This window comes from Aquarana catesbeiana, linkage group LG13 (assembly GCF_042186555.1).
Source record: "Aquarana catesbeiana isolate 2022-GZ linkage group LG13, ASM4218655v1, whole genome shotgun sequence".
NCBI lineage: Eukaryota > Metazoa > Chordata > Amphibia > Anura > Ranidae > Aquarana > Aquarana catesbeiana.
Window position 1 is genome coordinate 238045638 of NC_133336.1, and position 22554 is coordinate 238068191.

The following is a 22554-nucleotide window of genomic DNA, read 5'->3' on the forward strand; positions in this document are numbered from 1 at the left end:
ACAACAAAATGGCGCTCTGAGGACTCTGAGAAAATGGAGGAGATGGAATTTCCTGTTGAAGTCAGGTCTCCATGGAGAGAAAGGAAGTTTGCAGTTGCTGTGACAAACGGTAAACAAGAGAAGTCTGCTCAGACTGGAGCCTGGAACACAGCTGATATGGTGAGAGAGAGGACACCCTTGTATACATTATATATACCCCCCCCCCATCATCATCCCTCTGTACATGGAGCTAGGACACAGCTGTATTACATTATCCTCATTATACTCATTATCCTCATTCTGATCCCTGTACATCCATTTTCTCCTTAAACTCTATCTTCCTTCTCTTTTTCCTTCCTATGTTTCCTTCCTTCTCTTCTTTCATCTCTGTCATTTTCCTTATCCTTCCTTTCTTCTTTTCATTCAACATTCTCCTTCCCTTTATCTTTATCTACTTCCTTCCCTCCCTCCTTCCCTCCCTTCATTCCTTCCCTTCCTCCCTCCTTCCTTCCCCTTCCTTCCTTCCTTCCCTTGCTCCCTCCTTCCCTTCCTCCTTTCATTCCCTCCCTTCCTTCCTTCATTCCCTTCCTCCCTCCCCTTCCTCCTTCCTTCCCTTCCTCCTTTCATTCCCTCCCTTCCTCCCTTCCTTCCTTCCCTTCCTCCCGCCTTCCTTCCCTTCCTCCCTCCTTCCTTCCCTTCCTCCTTCTTTCCCTTCCCCCTTCCTTCCCTTCCTCCTTATTTCCCTTCCCCCTTCTTTCCCTTCCCCCTTCTTTCCCTTCCCCCTTCTTTCCCTTCCTCCTTCTTCCCCTTCCTCCTCCTTTCCCTTCCTCCTTCCTCCTTTCCCTTCCTCCTTCCTTCTTTCACTTCCTCCTTCCTTCTTTCCCTTCCTCCTTCCTTCTTTCCCTTCCCTTCCTCATTCCTTCTTTCCCTCCCTTCCTCATTCCTTCTTTCCCTCCCTTCCTTCTTCTGTCCCTTCCCTTCCTCCTTCCTTCTCTCCCTTCCTCCTTCCTTCTTTCCCTTCCTCCTTCCTTCTTTCCCTTCCTCCTTTCTTCTTTCCCTTCCTCCTTCCTTCTTTCCCTTCCTCCTTCCTTCTTCCCCTTCCTCCCTCCTTCTCTCCCTCTCTCCCTCCTTCCTTCTTTCCCTTCCTCCTTCCTTCTTTCCCTTCCCTTCCTCATTCCTTCTTTCCATCCCTTCCTTCTTTCCCTCACTTCCTTCCCTTCCTCCTTCCTTCCCCTCCTCCTTCCTTCCCTTCCTCCTTCCTTCCCTTCCTCCTTCCTTCCCCTCTTCCTTCCTTCCTTCCTTCTTCCCTTCCTTCCCTTCCTCCTTCCCTTCCTTCCTTCCCTTCCTCCTTCCCTTCCTTCCCTCCCTTCCTCCTTCCCTTCCTTCCCTCCCTTCTTCCTTCCTTTCCTTCCTTACCTTGCTCCTTCCTTCTCTTCCTCTTTCCCTTCCTTCATTCTTCACCGTTGTCTTTTCCTTTACCTTCTTTGTTTCTTTCTTTTCTTCTTCAACTTTATCTTTCTTCTCTTCTTCCTTCTGTTTCCCTCCCTCTCATCTATCTATCTATCTATCTATCTATCTATCTATCTATCTATCTATCTATCTATCTATCTATCTATCTATCTATCTATCTATCTATCTATCTATCTTTGATGGTGGATCTGCAGGAGATTGTACAATCAGATTGTATGGTGTGTGGTCACCTCACTTTTGCCCATACATGGGGTGGGGTGGGGGGGTGACTCTAGAGATGATGGTCAGTAGAAGACCTCCTTGTCCTCCCAGTTGGTGTCATCACCTCCATGTTGTCCTTCCTCCTCAGCCTGGAAGCGTTGTGGGCTCCGTCAGTTCCGGTTCCCATGCATCCCACCGATCGAAGGCCCGGAAGTACCGGATAAAGGCGCTGAGCTCGGAAATCGATGAGAGTTTGTTTGGCACAAAGGTGAGCCTAGAAATGGTCCTCCTCTCTGGTCTGGAGATCTCAGGTGGGGAGGAGTTTGGGGTCACGGTGATTTTCTCCTCCAGACTGACGCTCAACCAATAAGGTGTTTTTTTCTTTTTTTTTTTACATTTGCATAACTCCTCCCCCCTGCTTGCATCAGGGCTGGGGGCTCTTGAGAGGAGTACTGAGGCTCTGTACAAGCCCCTCCCACCAGCCATGATCTGCCTGCATTGCATAGGGAAGTGCAGAGACCCAGTGATTGGTTCTAAATCAGGGTATGGGATGAAAGGTTTTAATGTACAATGCATCTGTTTTTATTTAAGCAACAGCCTGCCAAAGACGACACCCCGATTGTGCAGACGGCAGAGAACCGACAGCGCAAAACCGTGTCAGCGCCGACGAGGGGCCGCAAGCCCGAGACCATCCAAATCATCACCAGCGACCTGATCCGAGATCTGGTGTAAGTGCCACAACCGGCGTTCAGCTCCAGTCAGTGACTTTGTCTAGGCTTAAATTTACATCATCAGTCTGCTGCGGTAAAAAGGAACCATTTCCTCAGTCTCCTCCCCCCCAGTGATCACTCAGACTGTTCATTGTAACTTTGCAGCAAGTCACAAGGTGGGAGGCGGCAGCAGGGGGCTGATCTGTGTTTCAGATGTTTGTGAACACAAAACAAGAACTGCACAGACCAATCAGGACTTATAGAATTGTGTCGTCTCTGAGTCCAGGACCCTGGATGAGGCCTGAACAGAGATGGTGCCGCTTTTCTGAACAGAAAAAGCTGATTGGGGTCAATGTGATCTCTACGGGAGGAAATAAACATCTGGACTCATTATGTAGCAGGCTGGACTTGGGCTGCATTCACACCTGAGCGCAGAGCTTTCCCGGCATTTTTTCACGCTTTTTTAGGGAGTTTTTGGCGCGTTTTTATGAAGCATTTTTGGACTTTGGAGTTTTTTTTTTTAGACAATACAGAAAACTATTTTCTGTTGCATCAGTTGTTGCTAGGTATTTCAGCTTTTTTAGCTTTTCCATTTAGCTATTATTTCTTCTTTTATTATTATTCATTTATTATAATGTTTTTTCGTTAGGGTAAGGGGTTTGAGTTCAGTTTAGGTTAGGGTTAGGAGTTGGGGTTAGGGTTATTTATTATTATTTTATTTATTTTTATTTTATTTTATTTATTATTAATAGTATAGGAATAATAATAAATAAATAAAAAATAAATACATTTAATAAATCAATACTAAGTAACAATAAATAGATAATTAACCCTTAACTTTAACCCTTACCCCTTAAAAAAATAATAATAAATAATACCCTAACACACAAAAAAAATATTATTAATATATTAATATATGTTTTTTTTTGTTTGTGTTTGGGTGTTGTTGTATTATTATTATTATTAATAAAAATAATAATAATAATAATAATAATAATAATAATAATAATGTATTTAATATTTTTTTTAGGTTAGAGATTAATTATTATTTATTAATGTATTATTACATATTATTCACATATTGTTCAGTTTAGGTTAGGATTAGGAGTTGGGGTTAGGGTTATTTATTATTATTTTATTCATTATTATTATTTTATACGATTAATACTAAATGAATATATAAATGTAAAATATATACACAAATAAAAATCATAAATAAAAAATAAATACATTCAATAAATCAATAAGAAGTAGCAATAAATAAATTAACCCTTAACGTTAACCCTTACCCCTTAAAAAATAATAATAAATAACACCCTAACACAAAAAAATATATATTATTATTAATAATGTATTCTTTTGTTCGTGTTTGGGTGTTGTTATATTATTAATAATGTATTAAATATTTTTTAAGGTTAGAGGTTAATTATTATATATTAATGTATTATTACATATTATTCACATATTATTCAGTTTAGGTTAGGGTTAGGATTAGGAGTTAGAGTTATTTATTATTATAATTTTTTAAAATTATTATTATTATTATACAAATAATAAATGAATAAATAAATGTCAAATACAAAAATAAAAAAAATAAATAAATTCAATTAATTAATACTAAGTAGCAATAAATAAATAATTAACCCTTAATTGTAACCCTTACCCCTTAAAAAATTAAATAATAATAAATAACTAAACACCCTAACCCAAAAAAAAACATTATTAATGTACTTTTTTGTTTGCGTTTGGGTGTTGTTATATTATTATTTATATTATTATTATTATTATTATTATTATTAATAATAATAATAATAATAATGTATTTTTTTTTTTTTTAGGTTAGAGGTTAACTATTATTAATTAATGTATTATTACATATTATTTATTTTTTTTACTTATGTATGATAATTTTTAGTTATTTGTGTATTTATTTTACATTTATTTATTCATATAATATTACTATTTTATTTTAAATTTTTTTTTTTCATTTGAGCAAAAGAATCGCGCAAAAAACGAGTGCAGAAATGCGAATGGCACGGTTCCATTCATTTCTATGGGAAAATAAATGTGCCAAAATCGCTCAAATCTGTCCGATTTGAGCGACGAAAGAAACCCCAGAACTTGTTTGGCTTCAGGCGACTCGGAGTGGAGATATGAACCATCTCCATAGAGAATAATTGATCTTTTTTTTCTCTCCTCCAGCGTTTTTGAGCTTCAAGCAGATAATCGCTCAGGTGTGAATGGGGCCTTAAGGTGACAAATCTGATGACAGGTCTCCACTTTAATCTTTGCAGAGTTCCCTCTGAGGACCCCTCTGGGTTATCCATCATCATGTCCCCTTATGACTTCCATCGCATCAAGTCTGCATCTCGAGTCCTCACCAAGGCGGAACGAGAGATGGCGGTACAAGCCTACAAGGAGGAGAAGGAGGCAGCCATCGTAAGGACCTCTTATCAGTATGATATTTGCATAACTCTTCCCACTGCTTGCATCAGGGCCCCTGAGAGGAGTACTGAGGCCAGGGGGGCTGCAATGTTTTCAGGAAGCTATGTACTGCCCCCTGCTGGCCCCTCCCACTAGCCATGATCTGCCTACATGGCATAGCCGTTTGCCTACCGCAGATATACTGCAGCAGGTCGGCTCTATTGCGCGAAATAACGTGCCTGTAGACAGCAGGGGGGCACCCGCGCGCCCCTGAAGGTGCGCACGCTAATTGGCCAGAGGGGGGAGCCAATCAGCGGGTCCAGCGAATGCGATGTCCGCTGGGACCCGCCCATCGTTCCCCAGAGAGGCATAACGGTGATCTGTAAACAAGGCAGATCGCCGTTCTGACGGGGGGGAGAACACAGTGGTCTTGTGTTCCTGGCTAAGCAGGAACACGGATCTCTGTGTCCCCCCCCCAGTCAGTCCATCCACACACAATTAGCAAGCACCTCCCAGGGCAACACTTAACCCTTTGATCGCCCCCTGGTGTTAACCCTTTCCCTGCCAGTGTTATTAGTACAGTGACAGTGCATATTTTTAGCACTGATCACTGTATTTGTGTCACTGGTTCCCCAAAAAAGTGTCAGGTGTCTGATTTGCTGAGGTGTCTGATTTGCTTGCCGCAATGTTGCAGTCCCCCTAAAAATCGCTGATTGCCGCCATTACTAGAAAAAAAATAAATAAAAATGCCATAAATCTATCCCCTATTTTTATATATTATTTTATTTTATTATTTTATTATATTTTATTTATATTAATAAAACTATCCCATATTTTTAGAGGAGATAACTTTTGCGCAAACCAATGAATACACGCTTATTGTGATTTTTTTTTTTTAACCAAAAATATGTAGCAGAATACATATTGGCCTAAACTGATTAAGAAATTCGATTTAAAAAAAAATTAAAAAATTTATTGAATATGTTTTATAGCAGAAAGTAAAAAATGTAGTTATTTTCTCAAAATTGTTGGTATTTTTTTGTTTATAGTGCAAAAAATGAAAACCGCAGAGGTGATCAAATACCAACTTTGTGGGAAAAAAAGGACATTCATTTTATTTGGGTAGAGCGTCGCACAACCGCGCAATTGTCAGTTAAAGTAACGCAGTGCCGTTTTGCAAAAAATGGCCTGGTCATGAAGGGGCAGGGGGTAAATCGTCCGAGGTTGAAGTGCTTAAACCTGACGGAGGTTCTGCCACCACTTATTCTTGCCCAAATATGTTTTGGCTGGAGTTCTCACAGTGAACCTATACCAAAGATACAGGTGCTTCCCATGATTAAAGCCTGTGGGTGGGACGAAACACGTTGGGGGTGTGGCCTGGGGCAGAGGCTGTTTTCACTTTCCACACATAGGGTTTTTGTTGTGATGTGCAGCATTTGGGACCCTTCATCTTTCGCATTGGCTGGGGTTCTACTGCTATCTCTAATATGCAAATTAGCTCATCCCCTAAACCCAACCCCCGAAGGGGCGGGAGGGGTAGAAGACAGTAAATGTAGATCCTAACTGACATTTATTTTTTTTTAGGTTTTTTCATAGTTGGGCCAGTGACACCAGGACAAATAAAGAGGGTGACTCTCCCCAGGGGGACACAAACAGCAATAAAAACCCAACAGGGGATCTAACCCCCACCCCCTATATCCAACACCAACATAAAAATCTCTGGCTGGAGATACACTGAATGCGTTGATGGGTGTATGTGTTACCTTTTTGCAGGAGGCTGTTAATGAGCGCAAGAACTATATGAAGCAGAAGGAGATGCTTCGCAGGAAGAACGAGAAGCTGAGCGACCTGGAGGAGGAGGCCCAGCAGAGGGCGCAGTATCTCCTGCAGAGAGCCAACACCATGCGCATGGAGCAAGAAGACGAGATCAAAAAGCTCAACGAGGTGGGAGGAGCTATAATATACTGAAAGGCCCATTCTACCAATGACTTAGTGGAGTTTTAATTTTGTGGCAATTTAGTTAAATTCATGTTATTGACTTTTATTTATTAGTCACAAATGACTCTCCATATAAATTATAGTGTCTGGACCGCCGAAACGCGTTGGCTGTTTTATTTCATGACTCCATATAAATTAACGATTACTTTTATTGTAATTGTTTAAACGCAGCATTGCATACAGATTGTGTTGATATATTCTAAAGAGACCACTCCTTGACCTTATAACTCCCAATGAAGTGGAAAATTTTCAGACCCCCGAAACGTGTTGTTTTATTTAATGACTCCACATAAATTAAAGACTGCTATAATTATTTAAACATAGCATTGGATATTATTGTGTTGACATATTCTAAAGAGACTGCTCTTTGACCAAAGCCCCAATGAAACGGGAGTGTTCAGACCCCCGAAACATGTTGGTTGTTTTATTTAATTGCTCCATATAAATTATAGAGTGTTCAGACTGCCGAAGAGCTGCATCAGTTGTTTTAATGACTCCATATAAATGAAAGATTGCTTTATTGTAATTATTTAAACACAGCATTGCATACAAATTGTGCTGACATGTTCTAAAGAGAGCCCTTAATGACCTTATAACCCCAATGAAGGGGGAGTTTTCAGAACCCTGAAACACGTTGGTTGTTTTATTTAATGACTTCCCATTAATTAAAGATTGCTTTATTGTAATTATTTAAACATAGCATTGCATATAAATTATGTTGACATATTCAAAAAAATAGAGCGCTTCTTGACCTTGTAACCCCAATGAAGTTGGAGTTTTCAGATCCCCGAAACGCGTCAGTTGTTTTAGTGAATGACTCCATATAAATTAATAGAACCTATAAATTCCATATAAATTAAGGATTGCTTTATTGTAATTATTTAAACATAGCATTGCATACAAATTGTGCTGACATATTCTAAAGAGAGCACTCCTTGACCCTGTAGCCTCAATGATGTGGGAGTATTAAGACACCCAAAACGCGTATGTTGTTTTAGTTAATGACTCCATATAATGATTGCTTTATTGTAATTATTTAAACATACCATTGCATATGAATTGTATTGGCATATTCTAAAGAGACCCCTCCTTACCTTGTAACCCCAATGTAGGGGGAGTGTTCAGACCCCCAAAAAGGCGTCACTTTATTTATTGGACACAAATGACTCCATATAAATCATAGAGTATTCAGAACGCCAAAACGTGTCGGTTGTTTAATTTAATGATTCCATATAAATTAAAGATTGCTTTATTGTAATTATTTAAACATTGCATTACATTTGTTTTGACCTATTCTAAAGAGAGCACTCCATGACCTTGTAGCCCCAGTGAGGTGGAGTGTTCAGATATCCGAAACGAGTTGACTTTTTTGAATGTATGCTGAACGATGAAAGTTTTTTTTTTTTTTGTTCTAGACTCATTTGTGGTTTGGTGGTCTCCATGCCATCTTTCTCTTTTTGGAGTCTGATTGTAGATACTCTGATTGTGGGTCTGACCAGAGCAGCCTCACCAGGGCCATTGGGCCTCAGAATTTTTTTTTGACATTCAGCGATCTTGCACTACAGGTTATCTCTCTGATTCTGGACTTGGCAAATAAAAGCCAGACAGGGGTTCCAACCCTTCCCTGCTGAATCCAAGGTGAAAAGATATACTTTATAGTGTATCTAAACCCTAAATTATAAAGATATGGAGGCTTTCCCTACGATCGTGGTCTCCATACTTCAGCCCATGGGCCCCTGCTTGCCTATATCTAACCCTTGCGGGGGTGCTACCCTGATGTTGTTGGATGAATCCAGTGCATCCATGAATTCTTCAGAAATATACCTTCGACACCTCTTTTGTTCCTCAACAGATGATCCTGAACGCCAAGTGCCATGCCATCCGCGATGCTCAGACGGTAGAGAGGAAAGTGATCACCAAAGAGCTGGAGGAGGAGTCCAAGCGTCTGGACCAGATGATGGAGGTGGAACGCCAGAAGGCAATTAAGATGCAGGAGGAGATCGATGAGTTGAGGAAACAGGAAAGGATCAGGTAGGCCACATCATTTATTGAACCCTAAATACTAAACGCCTCCATTCTGCTTTTGAGGAACTCTGCATTAAACTGTTATTGGCTCATTTTAAGGCCATCTTGGGGGGGGGGGGGGGGAGCAAAAATGCTCTGTATCATTAACTCAGAGAGTACTGAATGCAAACCCATACAAAGATGATGGGTCATGGAGTTCCCTGAATAAGTCGTGTGGGCGGGTGGAAATGCATCAAGGTGTGTGTGTGACCTAAATGGAGTCTGGGCCGGGGGAAAGCCAAAAATGCACTGCATCAGTAACCCAGAGAGTACTGAATGGAAACCCATAGAAAGATGATGGGTCATGGTGTTCCATGACTAAGTCTTGTCGATGGGTGGAAAAATGATGGAGGTGTGTGGCCTGGACGGAGTCTGGGCCGGGGGAAAGCAAAAATGCACCGCATTCCGAAACTTAGAGAGTACTAAATGCAAGCTCCTAGAAAGATGATGGGTCATGGAGCTCCATGACTAAGTCTCGAGGGTGAGTCGAAACACGTTGAAGGGGCATGACCTGGACAGGGTCTTGGCTGAGGCTGCTCTTACCATTCACACAGGCTTTTGCGAGAATGTGTGGCACTTGGGACCACTTTTTCCCCCTCGCTTGCATCAGAGAGTACTGAAGTTAGAGAGAGTCGGGCAATTTCTACACCTTTAGACGGAGGTCAACATGGGTCATGGAGTTCCATGACTAAGTCTCGTGGGCGGGTTGAAACGTGTCGAAGGGGTGTGTGTGTGTCCTGGATGGAGTCTGGGCCAGTGGTCTTGTGGGTGGGTCGAAAAGCGTGGGGGTGGGGTGTGGCCTGGACAGAGTCTGGGCTGGGGAAAAGCAAAAATGCACCACATCAGTAACTCAGAGTACTGAATGCAAACCCATACAAAGATGATGGGTTATGCAGTTCCATGACTAAGTCTCACTACAGTGCTCTGAGGAAGAGGGGGTGTTCCCCTCGAAACGCGTCAGCCAGCAGTGATTCTTGTGAGCTCTTCCGGCATCTCTGGTGGGCTCTGCTGCTCTTTCACCACATGCTGTGATTTGAAGATTATTTTACACTTCTGAGATCTTCTACTACTGTTTGTAAGTAGTTCCTTTTTATCAATATTATAATAAATTTTACCTAAGGATAATGCACATGGCTGGTGCGCCCTTTCTTTCTTGTTTCTCGCACTAAGTCTCGTGAGTCTGGGCCAGGGGAAAGCAAAAATGCTCTGCATCAATAACTCGGAGAGTACTCAGTGCACAACACAGAAAAAAACATTTTGCCCACGGAACATTTAAAGAGTCACACCTCAGACAGTAGATGTAAAAATATGAAAAATGTATTATCATAAATTTAAAAACGTGTACCACAATAATAAAGAAGACATAACTGATGAACATGAATGGTGCTGCATAAAGTTCATTTGAAAAAATTAGATATGCAGGACCTGAAGGCACCATACAGATACCCCAGTCTATCTAGAGCTGCTGCGCGACTGATCTCTACGCGTTTCACAAGGTAATTCTCGCTTCCTCAGGAGAGGCGCAGGTAGGCATCTGGAGATAAAAATGGATCAATGAATGATAATAATAACAAAAAATAAATAAATAAATTGAAAATGAAAAGGGAGGAAGGGGGTGGTAGGGGGAAGGGGAAAGGGCACAAGGAGAGCCATATATGTATGAGTATATCACAATATCTAACTTACAAGTAGTGCCAAATGCCGGTCAACTCTCGCCGGAAAAGTAATCCGGTTGGATAAAGAAGGCAAGCTTATGTGTAGCAATAATATACGGTAACATACAGAGGGTCTTCCCCGGGCATGTCCAGAAGTCAGCTCCTTTTCCCCATGGGAGTTGTGAAGGGGCGGGGAGATGGTAACATGGAACTTCACAATATAACTTACCCCTAGGGGAAAAAAAAACCCAACACAGGACAGCCAAGTTCTGTACTGCTGGAAGCACAGCACTGAACCCATGTTAGAGCCTGGACTAAATAGTCCTGGTTTCCAAATGGCCCTTTTAGCGTCATCATGGTTGAAATCAACCAATGGGCTTGCAAAGTGTGAGGGGATGGGGCACGCCCCTAGATCCCCTCCCGATGAAAATCCATCTCACCACGTAACCACAGCTGAGAGTATCAGCTGTGCATAACGTGGTGGACCCGGCCCAGTACTGCGTACCCTCACCGCCGGAGGGGGGGGCGGCAACGTGATGACGCAGGACATGAGGGAGCCGGAGGCGTCAGGAGACGCTGAAGATGATGCCAATTCCTCTTGGCTCCAGGGCCATCTTAAGAGCATTATAGGCCCCCGGGCAGTACAGTGCACAGGGCCCTGTCTAGAGAATCACGCATAAGATTCCTATACTGTCCCCTACACTGACCTTCATGATTCCTACACTGTCCCCTACACTGGCCTTCATGATTCCTACACTGTCCGCTACACTGACCCTTACACTGACCTACATGATTCCTAGACTGATCACTACACTGACCTACCTGTCCACTACACTGATTAACCTGATTCCTATACTGACCAGTACATTGACCTTCCTGTCCACTACATTGACCATTACACTACATTGTCCACTACAACACACACTACACTACACTGACCACTACAACACACACTACACTGACCACTGCAATACACACATTACACTGACCACTGCAACACACACATTACACTGACCACTGCAACACACACATTACACTGACCACTGCAATATACACATTACACTGACCACTGCAACACACACATTACACTGACCACTGCAATATACACATTACACTGACTGACCACTGCAGTACACACATTACACTGACCACTGCAACAAACATTACACTGACCACTGCAACAAACATTACACTGACCACTGCAACACACACATTACACTGACCACTGCAATACATACATTACACTGACCACTGCAATACACACATTACACTGACCACTGCAATACACACATTACACTGACCACTGCAATACACACATTACACTGACCACTGCAATACACACATTACACTGACCACTGCAATACATACATTACACTGACCACTGCAATACACACATTACACTGACCACTGCAATACACATATTACACTGACCACTGCAATACACACATTACACTGACTGACTACTGCAATACATACATTACACTGACCACTGCAACACACACATTACACTGACCACTGCAACACACACATTACACTGACCACTGCAATACACACATTACACTGACCACTGCAATACACACATTACACTGACCACTGCAATACACACATTACACTGACTACTGCAACACACACATTACACTGACCACTGCAATACACATATTACACTGACTGACCACTGCAATACACTACACTGACAACTGGAAGCCTACAGGCATGGAGACGTAACCAACAACCAGAAGGTTTGCTGGTGGATCATGGAAGGGCACCAGCGACCATGCTGGGGAGGCTGGAATCCCTGTCTGGAAGTGTAGCGGGCTATGGGCAAAAACGCGGCGGTACCTGCAGTGTGGGAGGACGTGGGGCCGGCCAAGGCTGGGGTCCGAGGGGTCTACCAAACGGAGCCGTGTCTCTTGAAAGCGGAGAGCCAAAGGCCAGGGGAGCCGAGCTGAGCTGAAGGTGTCCGGTGCGCGACAATGACGTCAGCGCCAAGCGGTAGGTGGAAGAGGAAAGCCGCACATGACCCCATTCGCCCCAATCACAGGGGCAGCCGGAAACTAAAGATGGCAGCTGGAGCGCAGGCCGCGGGGACATAGGAAATAGAAAGTTTGGGGGACAGAGCCGGGATTTCAACGCCACTGGTCGCTGGGCAGGTGGGGCCCCCCAGGCAAGTGGGGCCCCCGGGCAACTGCCCAGCGTGCCCAGTCGAAAAAACGGCCCTGCTTGGCTCTAAGGGTGGAAGGGGAAGGAGGCATGAACCACTCCATCCGGCGATGGGGACACCGCTGCCATGGGGAACAGGATGAATTCCCACAGACGGGTGTCACCCAACAAGAGTTGTGGCGGGTGGAAAGTGGAAGAGGGATTGCAGCTCCCATGGGAAAAATGACGTGAGACCTGCTGGGACACGAATAAATACATAAGCAAATGAAAGGGGTGGTAGGGGAAAAAAAAAAGTTGAATAAAAAAAAGAATTGCATTGGAGCATAATCCGTTCCAGGAGAATGCTTGTAATCCAAAGCACTCGCATATCAAAGCGAGTTTCCCCATAGAAGTCAATGGAAACAAAGATAATTTGTTCCGCATTGACTTCTTTTGCATGCAATACAGCATGTGGCCAGAGGTGGGGGGGCACCGGAGAACCTCGGAAATACTCAGGGACAGAGTATTTCCGAGTGCTTCCGAGTTTTTCCGAACGGCTCTCATTGTCTGTCTTTAGTACTCAATGCACACCCATACAAAGATGATAAGTCATGGAGCTCCATGACTAAGTCTTTAGGTGGGTCGAAACGCATTGGGGTGGGGTTGGGGTGTGGCCTGGACAGAGTCTGGGATAGGGAAAAGCAAAAAATGCACTGCGTCAGTAACTCAGAGAGTACTGAATGCAAACCCATAGAAAGATGATGGGTTCTGGAGCTCCATGACTAAGTCCCATGGGTCTGTTGAAATGCGTCGAGAAGGGGCGTGGCCTGGACCGAGTCTGGGCTGAGGCTGCTGTTACCTATCACACTTGTTTTTGTGAGAATGTGTGGCACTTGGGACCACTTTTTCTTTTTGCGTGCATGACCTTAGGGAGAGTCAGGCAATTTACGCCTTCAGAAGGTCAACATTGGCAGCATTTATACAGTATATAGTTTATGGCAGGCTTCCTTTTTAATTGGCCCAAAACATTTTGTCCCGTTCTGTCCAGTAAACACAGCTGACTTATCTTTCTCCACAGAGGGAAGCTCCACATCGTTGAGCAGATGACCCATAACGAGGAGGCCAGACTTCTCCAGGAGGAGCAAAGGGAACAAGAAGCCCAGCAGATGCTTCAGTACCTGGAAGAGCTTCAGATGGAAGATTATAAGGTGAGTGAATGGAGAAGAGAGACAGTTTTAGGCTTACTTATTACACCAGTCTCCTCAGTATGAGGATTTCCCTGTACTTCTTGTTGTCACCAGGAAAGGAAGTAGTGGGAAATTCCCCAAACGGGGGTATAAATGTCAGGAATCCATATACTGTATGTTCTACCTTTTTATAGATGTTCTTCCTACTTTATATATGTTCTGCCTTTTTATAGATGTTCTACCCACCATATACGACTATATTACCAAAAGTATTAGGACACCTGCCTTTACACGCACATGAACCTTAATGGCATCCCAGTCTTAGTCCGTAGGGTTCAATATTGAGTTGGCCCATCCTTTGCCACTATAACAGCTTCAACTGGCTGTCCACAAGGTTTAGGAGTGTGTCTATGGGAATGTTTGACCATTCTTCCAAAAGCACATTTGTGAGGTCAGGCATTGATGTGGATGAGAAGGCCTGGCTCGCAGTCTCTGCTGTAATTCATCCCAAAAGTGTTCTATAGAGTTGAGGTCAGGACTCTGAGCAGGCCAGTCAAGTTCCTCCACCCCAGACACGCTCATCCATGTCTTTATGGACCTTGCTTTGTACACTGGTCCAAATCATTTGGTGGAGGGGGGATTTTGATGTGGGGTTGTTTTTCAGGGGTTGGAAACTCTTAAGGTGTCAGCGTACCAAGAAATTTTGGACAATTTCATGAACAGTTTGGGGATGGTTCCTTCCTGTTCCAACATGACTGTGCACCAAGCAAGGTCCATAAAGACATGGATGAGCGAGCTTGGGGTGGAGGAACTTGACTGGCCTGCACAAAGTCCTGACTTTAAGCCGATAGAACACCTTTGGGATGAATTAGAGGGGAGAATGCGAGCCAGGCCTTCTCGTCCACATCAGTGCCTGACCTCACAAATGCGCTTCTGGAAGAATGGTAAAACATTCCCATAGACACACTCCTAAACCCTGTGGACAGCCTTCCCAGAAGAGTTGAAGCCGTTATAGCTGCAAAGTGTGGACCAACTCATTATTGAACCTTACGGACTAAGACTGGGATGCCATTAAAGTTCATGTGTGTAAAGGCAGGTGTCCCAATACTTTTGGTAATATAGTGTAAATGTTCCACCTTTTTATAGATGTTCTACCTACCATATGGATGTTCCATCTATCATAGCTAAATCTAAAGGAAATTGTACACAGATCATACAGTCAAACTATAATGTGTGTGGCCAGCTTTAGCCCCTGTATTACTCTCGTAATAGGGTTACTTAAAATAGTCCTGAACTAATGAGCTTGTTTGTTAGGATATCCCTCTGATGGTAGACAACAAGACTTGGCTTGCAGTCAGATTTCTAGTTCATCCCAAAGGCGTTCAGTAGGATTGAACAAAAAAGAGGCTTCCATCATGACAAATATAGAGTGTGGTGGTCCCATCCCTTACGTATTAGACCACAGAAGAGAGTACCCCCCTTAAACTGCGACTTTAATAGACCACCAACTCTTAAGATAAAAAATATATTTTATTTTAATTGTATACTTTAAAAAGACGTAGAGACGTTTATGACATACAAAGGTACAAAAATTGTATGGAATGCATTTTTTTGTACCTTTGTATGTTATAGACGTCTCTACGTCTTTTTAAAGTATACTATAAAATAAAATATATTTTTTATCTTAAGAGTTGGTGGTCTATTAAAGTCCCAGTTTAAGGGGGGTACTCTCTTCTGTGGTCTTCAGTAGGATTGACGTCAGGGCTCTGTGCGGGACACTCAACTTCTTCCCCACCAAACTGGTCAAACCATGCCTTTTATGTAGTTGGCCACCATTTACAGTGGCTTGCGAAAGTATTCGGCCCCCTTGAACTTTTTAACCTTTTGCCACATTTCAGGCTTCAAACATAAAGATATAAAATTTTAATTTTTTGTGAAGAATCACCAACAAGTGGGACACAATTGTGCAGTGGAACGAAATCTATTGGATATTTTAAATTTTTTTAGCAATTAAAAAACTGAAAAGTGGTGCGTGCAAAATTATTTGGCCCCTTTACTTTCAGTGCAGCAAACTCACTCCAGAAGTTCAGCGAGGATCTCTGAATGATCCAATGTTGTCCTAAATGACCGATGGTGATAAATAGAATCCACCTGTGTGTAATCAAGTCTCTGTATAAATGCACCTGCTCTGTGATAGTCTCAGGGTTCTGTTGAAAGCGCAGAGAGCATCATGAAGACCAAGGAACACACCAGGTAGGTCCGTAATACTGTTGTGGAGAAGTTTAAAGCCGGATTTGGATACAAAAAGATTTCCCAAGCTTTAAACATCTCAAGGAGCACTGTGCAAGCGATCATTTTGAAATGGAAGGAGTATCAGACCACTGCAAATCTACCAAGACCTGGCTGTCCCTCTAAACTTTCAGCTCAGATAAGGAGAAGACTGATCAGAGATGCAGCCAAGAGGCCCATGATCACTCTGGATGAACTGCAGAGAACTACAGCTGAGGTGGGAGAGTCTGTCCATAGGACAACAATCAGTCGTACACTGCACAAATCTGCCCTTTATGGAAGAGTGGCAAGAAGAAAGCCATTTCTCAAAGATATCCATAAAAAGTCTCATCTAAAGTTTGCCACAAGCCACCTGGGAGACACACCAAACATGTGGAAGAAGGTGCTCTGGTCCGATGAAACCAAAATCGAACTTTTTGGCCACAATGCAAAACGATATGTTTGGCGTAAAAGCAACACAGCTCATCACACTCAACACACCATCCCCACTGTCAAACATGGTGGTGGCAGCATCATGGTTTGGGCCTGCTTTTCTTCAGCAGGGACAGGGAAGATGGTTAAAATTGAGGGGAAGATGGATGCAGCCAAATACAGGACCATTCTGGATGAAAACCTGTTGGAGTCTGCAAAAGACCTGAAACTGGGACGGAGATTTATCTTCCAACAAGACAATGATCCCAAACATACAGCAAAATCTACAAAGGAATGGTTCACAAATAAACGTATCCAGGTGTTAGAATGGCCAAGTCAAAGTCCAGACCTGAATCCAATCGAGAATCTGTGGAAAACTGCTGTTCACAAACACTCTCCATCCAACCTCACTGAGCTCGAGCTGTTTTGCAAGGAAGAATGGGCAAGAATTTCAGTCTCTCGATGTGCAAAACTGATAGAGACATACCCCAAGCGACTTGCAGCTGTAATCGCAGCAAAAGGTGGCTCTACAAAGTATTAACGCAAGGGGGCCGAATAATTTTGCACGCCCCACTTTTCATTTTTTTATTAGTTAAAAAAGTTTCAAAAATCCAAAAGATTTCGTTCCACTTCACAATTGTGTCCCACTTGTTGGTGATTCTTCACAAAAAATAAAAATTTTATATCTTTATGTTTGAAGCCTGAAATGTGGCAAAAGGTTGAAAAGTTCAAGGGGGCCGAATATTTTTGCAAGCCACTGTATGAGGTCAGGTACTGTTGGATTAGAAGATCTGGCTTAAAATTGTGGTTTCAGTTCCTCCATGTCAAACTGATCAAACCATGTCTTTATGTAGTATGCCACCATTTATGAGGTCAGGTACCGATGTTGGATGAGAAGACCTGGCTCACAATTCGGGGTTTCAGTTCATCCCAAAGGTGTTAGGTAGGTTTGAGGTCAGGGCTCTGTGCAGGACACTTGCGTTCTTCCACATCATGCTGCTTAAACCATGTCTTTATGTAGTTGGCCACCATTTATGAGGTCAGGTACTGTTGGATGAGAAGAGCTGGCTCACAATTGGGGGCTCAGTTCATCCAAAAGGTCAGTAGAGCTGAGTTTAGAACACTCAAGTTTCTCCGCACCAAATTGGCAAACCATGTCTTTATGGCTTTGTACACAGGGGTGCAGCCATGGTGGAAGAGAAAAGGGCTTTCGCCAAACTGTTACCACAAGGTTGAAAGAGGGCAATTGTCTAAAAAGTTTTTATATTCTGTAGAATTGCCAGAATGTTTCACTGAAAACACCTGAAGTCAACCATTTAGAGGGGGTGTCCAATACTCCTCCCCATAGTGTAGGCATGATGGTCAAACTGTTGGCCATATAGTATGGGTGTAAAAGGACATTGGAATTTAGAAACGTGTTTGGTGTTTCCCCCACCAGGATATGGAGAAGAGAAGGAAGGAACAGCTGGAAATCCAGGCCGAGATAAAACATATCAATATTGAGAACGAGAGGAAGAAGATTGAGCAGAAGGAGCAGGAGAAGCTGGCAGACCTGCGGGTGCTGGAATATACCAAACAGAAAATAGTAAGCGAGTGTCTGTGCATGAATGAATAGGACAAGCCATATGCCTTTATTGGAGCCTTCTACGATCCTCAACATTAGAAGTATTAAATTGCAGAATATATCTCTGTCTATGTGTAAGTCATGGATTTACATACTTTGTTTCTGGTTATTTTTAGCTGCAAAAAAAACCCCTCAATTTCTGGTAAAATTTCCCCATCATCCATTGAGGGACACAGCTTTGATGGTAATAAGCAACCAAGGGTTATACTGCCACCTACATTATAATGTAGTATACTGCCACCTACAGCATAACTGTTGGTTGTTTATTGTCAATAATGCTGTGTCCCTTAATGGACTTCAACCAGTGAGTAAAAAATCCTATTATTAATAGTCTTACCCCTTCTTTCCTGTTTATAGTAGTTGTGCAGGGTGTCTATAAATGACTGTGCAGTCCAGTTGGCACCAGCATTAGACCCAGTGCTCTCAGTAATCAGCACTAAGTAACAGACCTGGCCTGTCACACCCACTCCGCTTCTCTGCAATACGACTCTGAGGACACTTGTGATGAGGAATGTGGCTGTTATTCAGCTTTGCCTGCATAGATTACTGGAAGGGGACAAAAGCAGCATTATATTGTTTATTTTAAGGCATTTTCAAGCAAAAACTAATTTACTATTCACAATATGTGGTGTACAGTAATATAAAAAGCTAAGATGTGATTTAAATTGGGCTTTGTGTTGTTATAATCTTATCTCTCAGGGATTGCTGTGTGTGCTGTTATTCTCTTATATACTCTCACTGTCAGAAGAGAAATGTCAGGCTACAGGGCCCCCACAAAGGCTGTCCTGTATCTTGGCTGTTTTTTGGTACAGCATATACTTTTCAGGGTGCTTGGACTTCCCCTTCCCCTTTTTTCAGGGTTCTCCAACTCCCCCTTCTTCAGGCCTTTTGGAATACTTTTCTTCTGGGTTCTTGTTCTCTTTTTTCAGGCTTCTTGGACTCCCCCCTTCTTACAGTACTTGGACTCCTCCTTTTTTTTGGGTCCTTGGACTCACCCTTCTTTGGGCCTCTTGGACTCCCCCTTCTTTAGGACTCTTGGACTCCCCCCTTCTTCAGGGCACTTGGACTCCCCCTTCTTCATGGCTCTTGAACTCAACATTCCTTAGGGCTTTTAATCTCCCCTGTTCTTTAGGACTATTGGACTCCTCCCTCCTTAGGGTACTTGGGCTCCCATTTCTTAGGGGCTCTTGGACTCCTCCTTCTTCATGGCTCTTGAACTCCCCTTTCTTTAGGGCTTTTAATCCCCCTGTTCTTTAGGACTCTTGGACTCCCCCCTCCTTAGGGTACTTGAACTCCCATTTCTTAAGGGCTATTGAACTTCGTTTTCTTCAGGGCTCTTGGACTCCCCCTTCTTCAGGGCTCTTGGACTCCCCCTTCATCAGGGCTCTTGGACTCCCCCTTCATCAGGGCTCTTGGACTCCCCCTTCGTCAGGGCTCTTGGACTCCCCCTTCATCATGGCTCTTGGACTCCCCCTTCGTCAGGGCTCTTGAACTCCCCCTTCTTTAAGGTTCTTGGACCCCCCCCTTTCCTCAGGGCTCTTGGTCTCCCTCTTCTTCAGGGCTTGTCAACTCCCGCTTCTTTAGAGCTATTGGACTCCTCCTTCTTCAGGGCTCTTGGACTCCCCTTTCTTTAGGGCTATTAGACCCCCCCTTCTTTGGGGAATCTTGGACTACCCCCTCCCTTTTCTGGGGCTTTTGGACTCCCCCTTCATCAAGGTTCTTTGACTCCCTCTTTTTTAAAGCTCTTGGTGAAAATGGCAGTTATTTCCATGCTACCGTATGGGGAGATTGTTTCTAATTTTTATACAAAATGTCAGTTTTCACTTCCAGTGAGAATTCAACAATGGCAGCCTCAATGTTTTTCTCATGACAGAATTACTTTAAATAATATATGGAATGTGCATTGATCGGTCTTCCTTTGTTTGTTTTTGTTGCCAGGCTCGGGAAGCAGAATACGAAGCAGAACAGGAAAAGATTAAAAAGGAGAAAGAAATGGAAGTTGCTCGTCTTCGAGCATTACAGGAGAGAGCTCATGACCACCGAGCAGAGCAGGTATGTTCATCTTTAGGAAGGCCGGAAGCATAGAGAAGTAGTTAATCCACAAAGCTAGACCAGCCTATGGCCAATCAGAATCTCAGAGCATTTGGAACACTAGAACAATCTGTAGAAGATTCAAAAGATAAAACCAACCTATAGCTAATCAGATCTTTAGGACAAGGGTGGAACTACGCCGGCCAATAGCCAACTGAATCTTTGCCTTACACTTTTACCAATTTTTTAGGATGCCCTCCGAGCAAAGAGGAACCAGGAGGCCATGGAGAGATCCTGGCGCCAGAAGGAAAAGGAGGAGGCGTTAAAGCAGGCGGAGGTAAATGCCATGTTGAGGAAGGCGCGTCTGGAGCAGGTGGCGCAAAAGGAACACTTCTTGGCTGTGCAGGCTCAGCGGAACCGGGCGGAATTTGAGCGCGTGTTAAGGTATGGAGACCACTGAACGCCTTCCTGGTCGAATGTAGATATTTGATGCAGGTCTTATAATCTTCTTCATGTTTCCATTGCAGGGTCCAGCAGAATCTGGTGGAGAAGGACCTCAAGGAGCAGGAGGAGAAGACTAACCAGCTAAGGAGACATGCCAGCGAACTGAGGCGACAAGTACGCGAGCAGGAGCAGAAGCAGGTTGTGGACCGCATCTCCCACTTTGAGGAGGGCAAGAGGCTGGATGAGGAGGCCCGACAGCGCAGGGCACGCCTGGATGACCTGAAACAGAAGAAGCTGGAGGAACTGAGGTGAGGGCTACCGCAAAAATCATGCAGGAAATATAGAATTAAAAAAGTGAACGCTGATTGGGGAGTTCTAGCTCTGATTCAGCAGGGAACGTGCCGGACCTTGCTTCTCTGCAGCATGCACAGACCAGATTGAAAAGTTCTAGCTTGACTTTTCAGGGGGCTTGTCGGACCTTGGCAGAGACACCATTGCTTCCACACAGAGAGCATGGGTGCTTCTCTGCAGCATGCTGGCATGGGTCAGATTGGAGAGTTCTAGCTTCGACCTAGCAGGGGATGAGTTGGATCTCTGCAGAGAGACCACTGCTTCTACTCAGGTAGGAAGGGTCCTTCTCTGCAGCATCCTGGGAACAGCATCGATCAGATTGGAAAGTTCCAGCTCTGACTCAGCAGGGGGCATGTTGACACTTGGCAGAGACGCCACTGCTTCCACACATAGAGCAAGGGTGCTTCTCTGCTACTTGCTGGGGACAGCATGGATCAGATTGGAGAGTTCTAGCTCTAAATCAACAGGGGGTGTTTGTCGGACCTTTGCAGAGAGACCACGCTTCCAGCCAGCATCCTTCTCTGCTGGCAGGGGACAGCATGGATCAAAATGGGACCAGGAGCTCCATGCACCTGGTCCCCTGGGGGATTACACAAAGATCTGGAAAGTATGGTGAGACGTCTTCTTTTAAAGTTAATGTTAACCTTACTTACATAGTTCTCTTATCTTTTCTTCTGTTAAAGATGCCATTGAAAAGGTTTTGTTATATCAGTTTGATGAGTGGAAAAACATACCTGTCGATCCTGCCAAAAATCTTAATAGCTGACAACATCCTGTGCTCTATGGCTGTGCTGCTTTCTTATCGGTTACATTGTTCCCAGCCTTCTCTGTAAATTACAGAACATACCCCCCCCAATGTTATGAAGATGATGAGAGGGGGAGGCATTTTTGTTATCTTAACATATTTCTTGTCTAAGGGTGACAATGCTGCTCCTCCATAGATACAGTACAGTACAGTGAGTGAGCATTGCTACCCTACTATAAGATGTGAGGTGGGTGGTAAAACCCGGCTCAGCTGCAGGTTTTTTTTAATTCCTTCTTTATGCCCAATCAACTTATTTTCTCTCTTGCAGAAATGCCGGCCTCCCAGACAAGTACTGCTCCATGGTGGCCCGGAAAGCTGAGGTCCCCATAACCATCGTCCCATAGGGAGACCGACCGCCCTGGAAAATTTACCATATTATAGATATTGTTTTCATTTGTCTGACTTTGCTAGACGTTATCTGTACTTCCAAATAGAATAAAAAAAATTTAAAAGATGTGTATAAAATTTTGTGTACCTTTTTCTTCTCTCTAATGTGACTGAACTTGAAATGTCAGTCCTCATAATGGGAACAGCAGGAGTACAGACTCATAAAATCAGCACAGGGACGGTGGGAACCTCTCATATAGGACACAGAAGGTGTACAGACCCGGGAACTCCGCACAGGGATGGTGGGAAACTGCCATTCTGCTCCTTGAAAGTGAGGTTGCTAGTTCCTTTGCTTCCAGAGACCAGGGGCTAGAGTTGCTTCTCTGCCCCAGGAGAGATGCTGGTTCCTGGGGAGGACCCTGGCGGGGGCCCCCTGCATGGGCCT

The 22554-nt window shown here is 43.7% G+C and overlaps 1 protein-coding gene across 3 annotated transcripts; it reads left to right on the top strand.

The window, feature by feature from the left end:
- Positions 1–22234, top strand: CFAP45 (cilia and flagella associated protein 45). Of its 3 annotated transcripts, none has more exons than XM_073609619.1 (12): positions 1–159; positions 1799–1918; positions 2242–2378; positions 4655–4799; positions 6558–6728; positions 8635–8813; positions 13719–13848; positions 17966–18112; positions 20090–20203; positions 20433–20626; positions 20710–20934; positions 22051–22234. In XM_073609619.1, the coding sequence occupies exons 1-12, from the start codon at positions 34–36 to the stop codon at positions 22124–22126; spliced, it is 1764 nt and encodes a 587-aa protein (XP_073465720.1). In that variant the 5' UTR covers positions 1–33; the 3' UTR covers positions 22127–22234. The 3 variants fall into 3 exon arrangements, with proteins under 3 accessions (XP_073465720.1, XP_073465721.1, XP_073465722.1); XM_073609620.1 differs by having other exon boundaries at positions 2248–2378; XM_073609621.1 differs by lacking the exon at positions 2242–2378 and having other exon boundaries at positions 20–159.
- The last annotated feature ends 320 nt before the right edge of the window (positions 22235–22554 follow it).

What these genes read in the sequence shown, in the direction of transcription:
- CFAP45 (XM_073609619.1), top strand. Translation starts at nt 34, where the DNA reads ATGGAGGAGATGGAATTTCCTGTTGAAGTCAGGTCTCCATGGAGAGAA. An exon ending in AGGAAACAGGAAAGGATCAG is followed by an intron (nt 8,814 to 13,718) that starts GTAGGCCACATC and finishes CTTTCTCCACAG; the next exon opens with AGGGAAGCTCCACATCGTTG. An exon ending in GAATTTGAGCGCGTGTTAAG is followed by an intron (nt 20,627 to 20,709) that starts GTATGGAGACCA and finishes TTTCCATTGCAG; the next exon opens with GGTCCAGCAGAATCTGGTGG.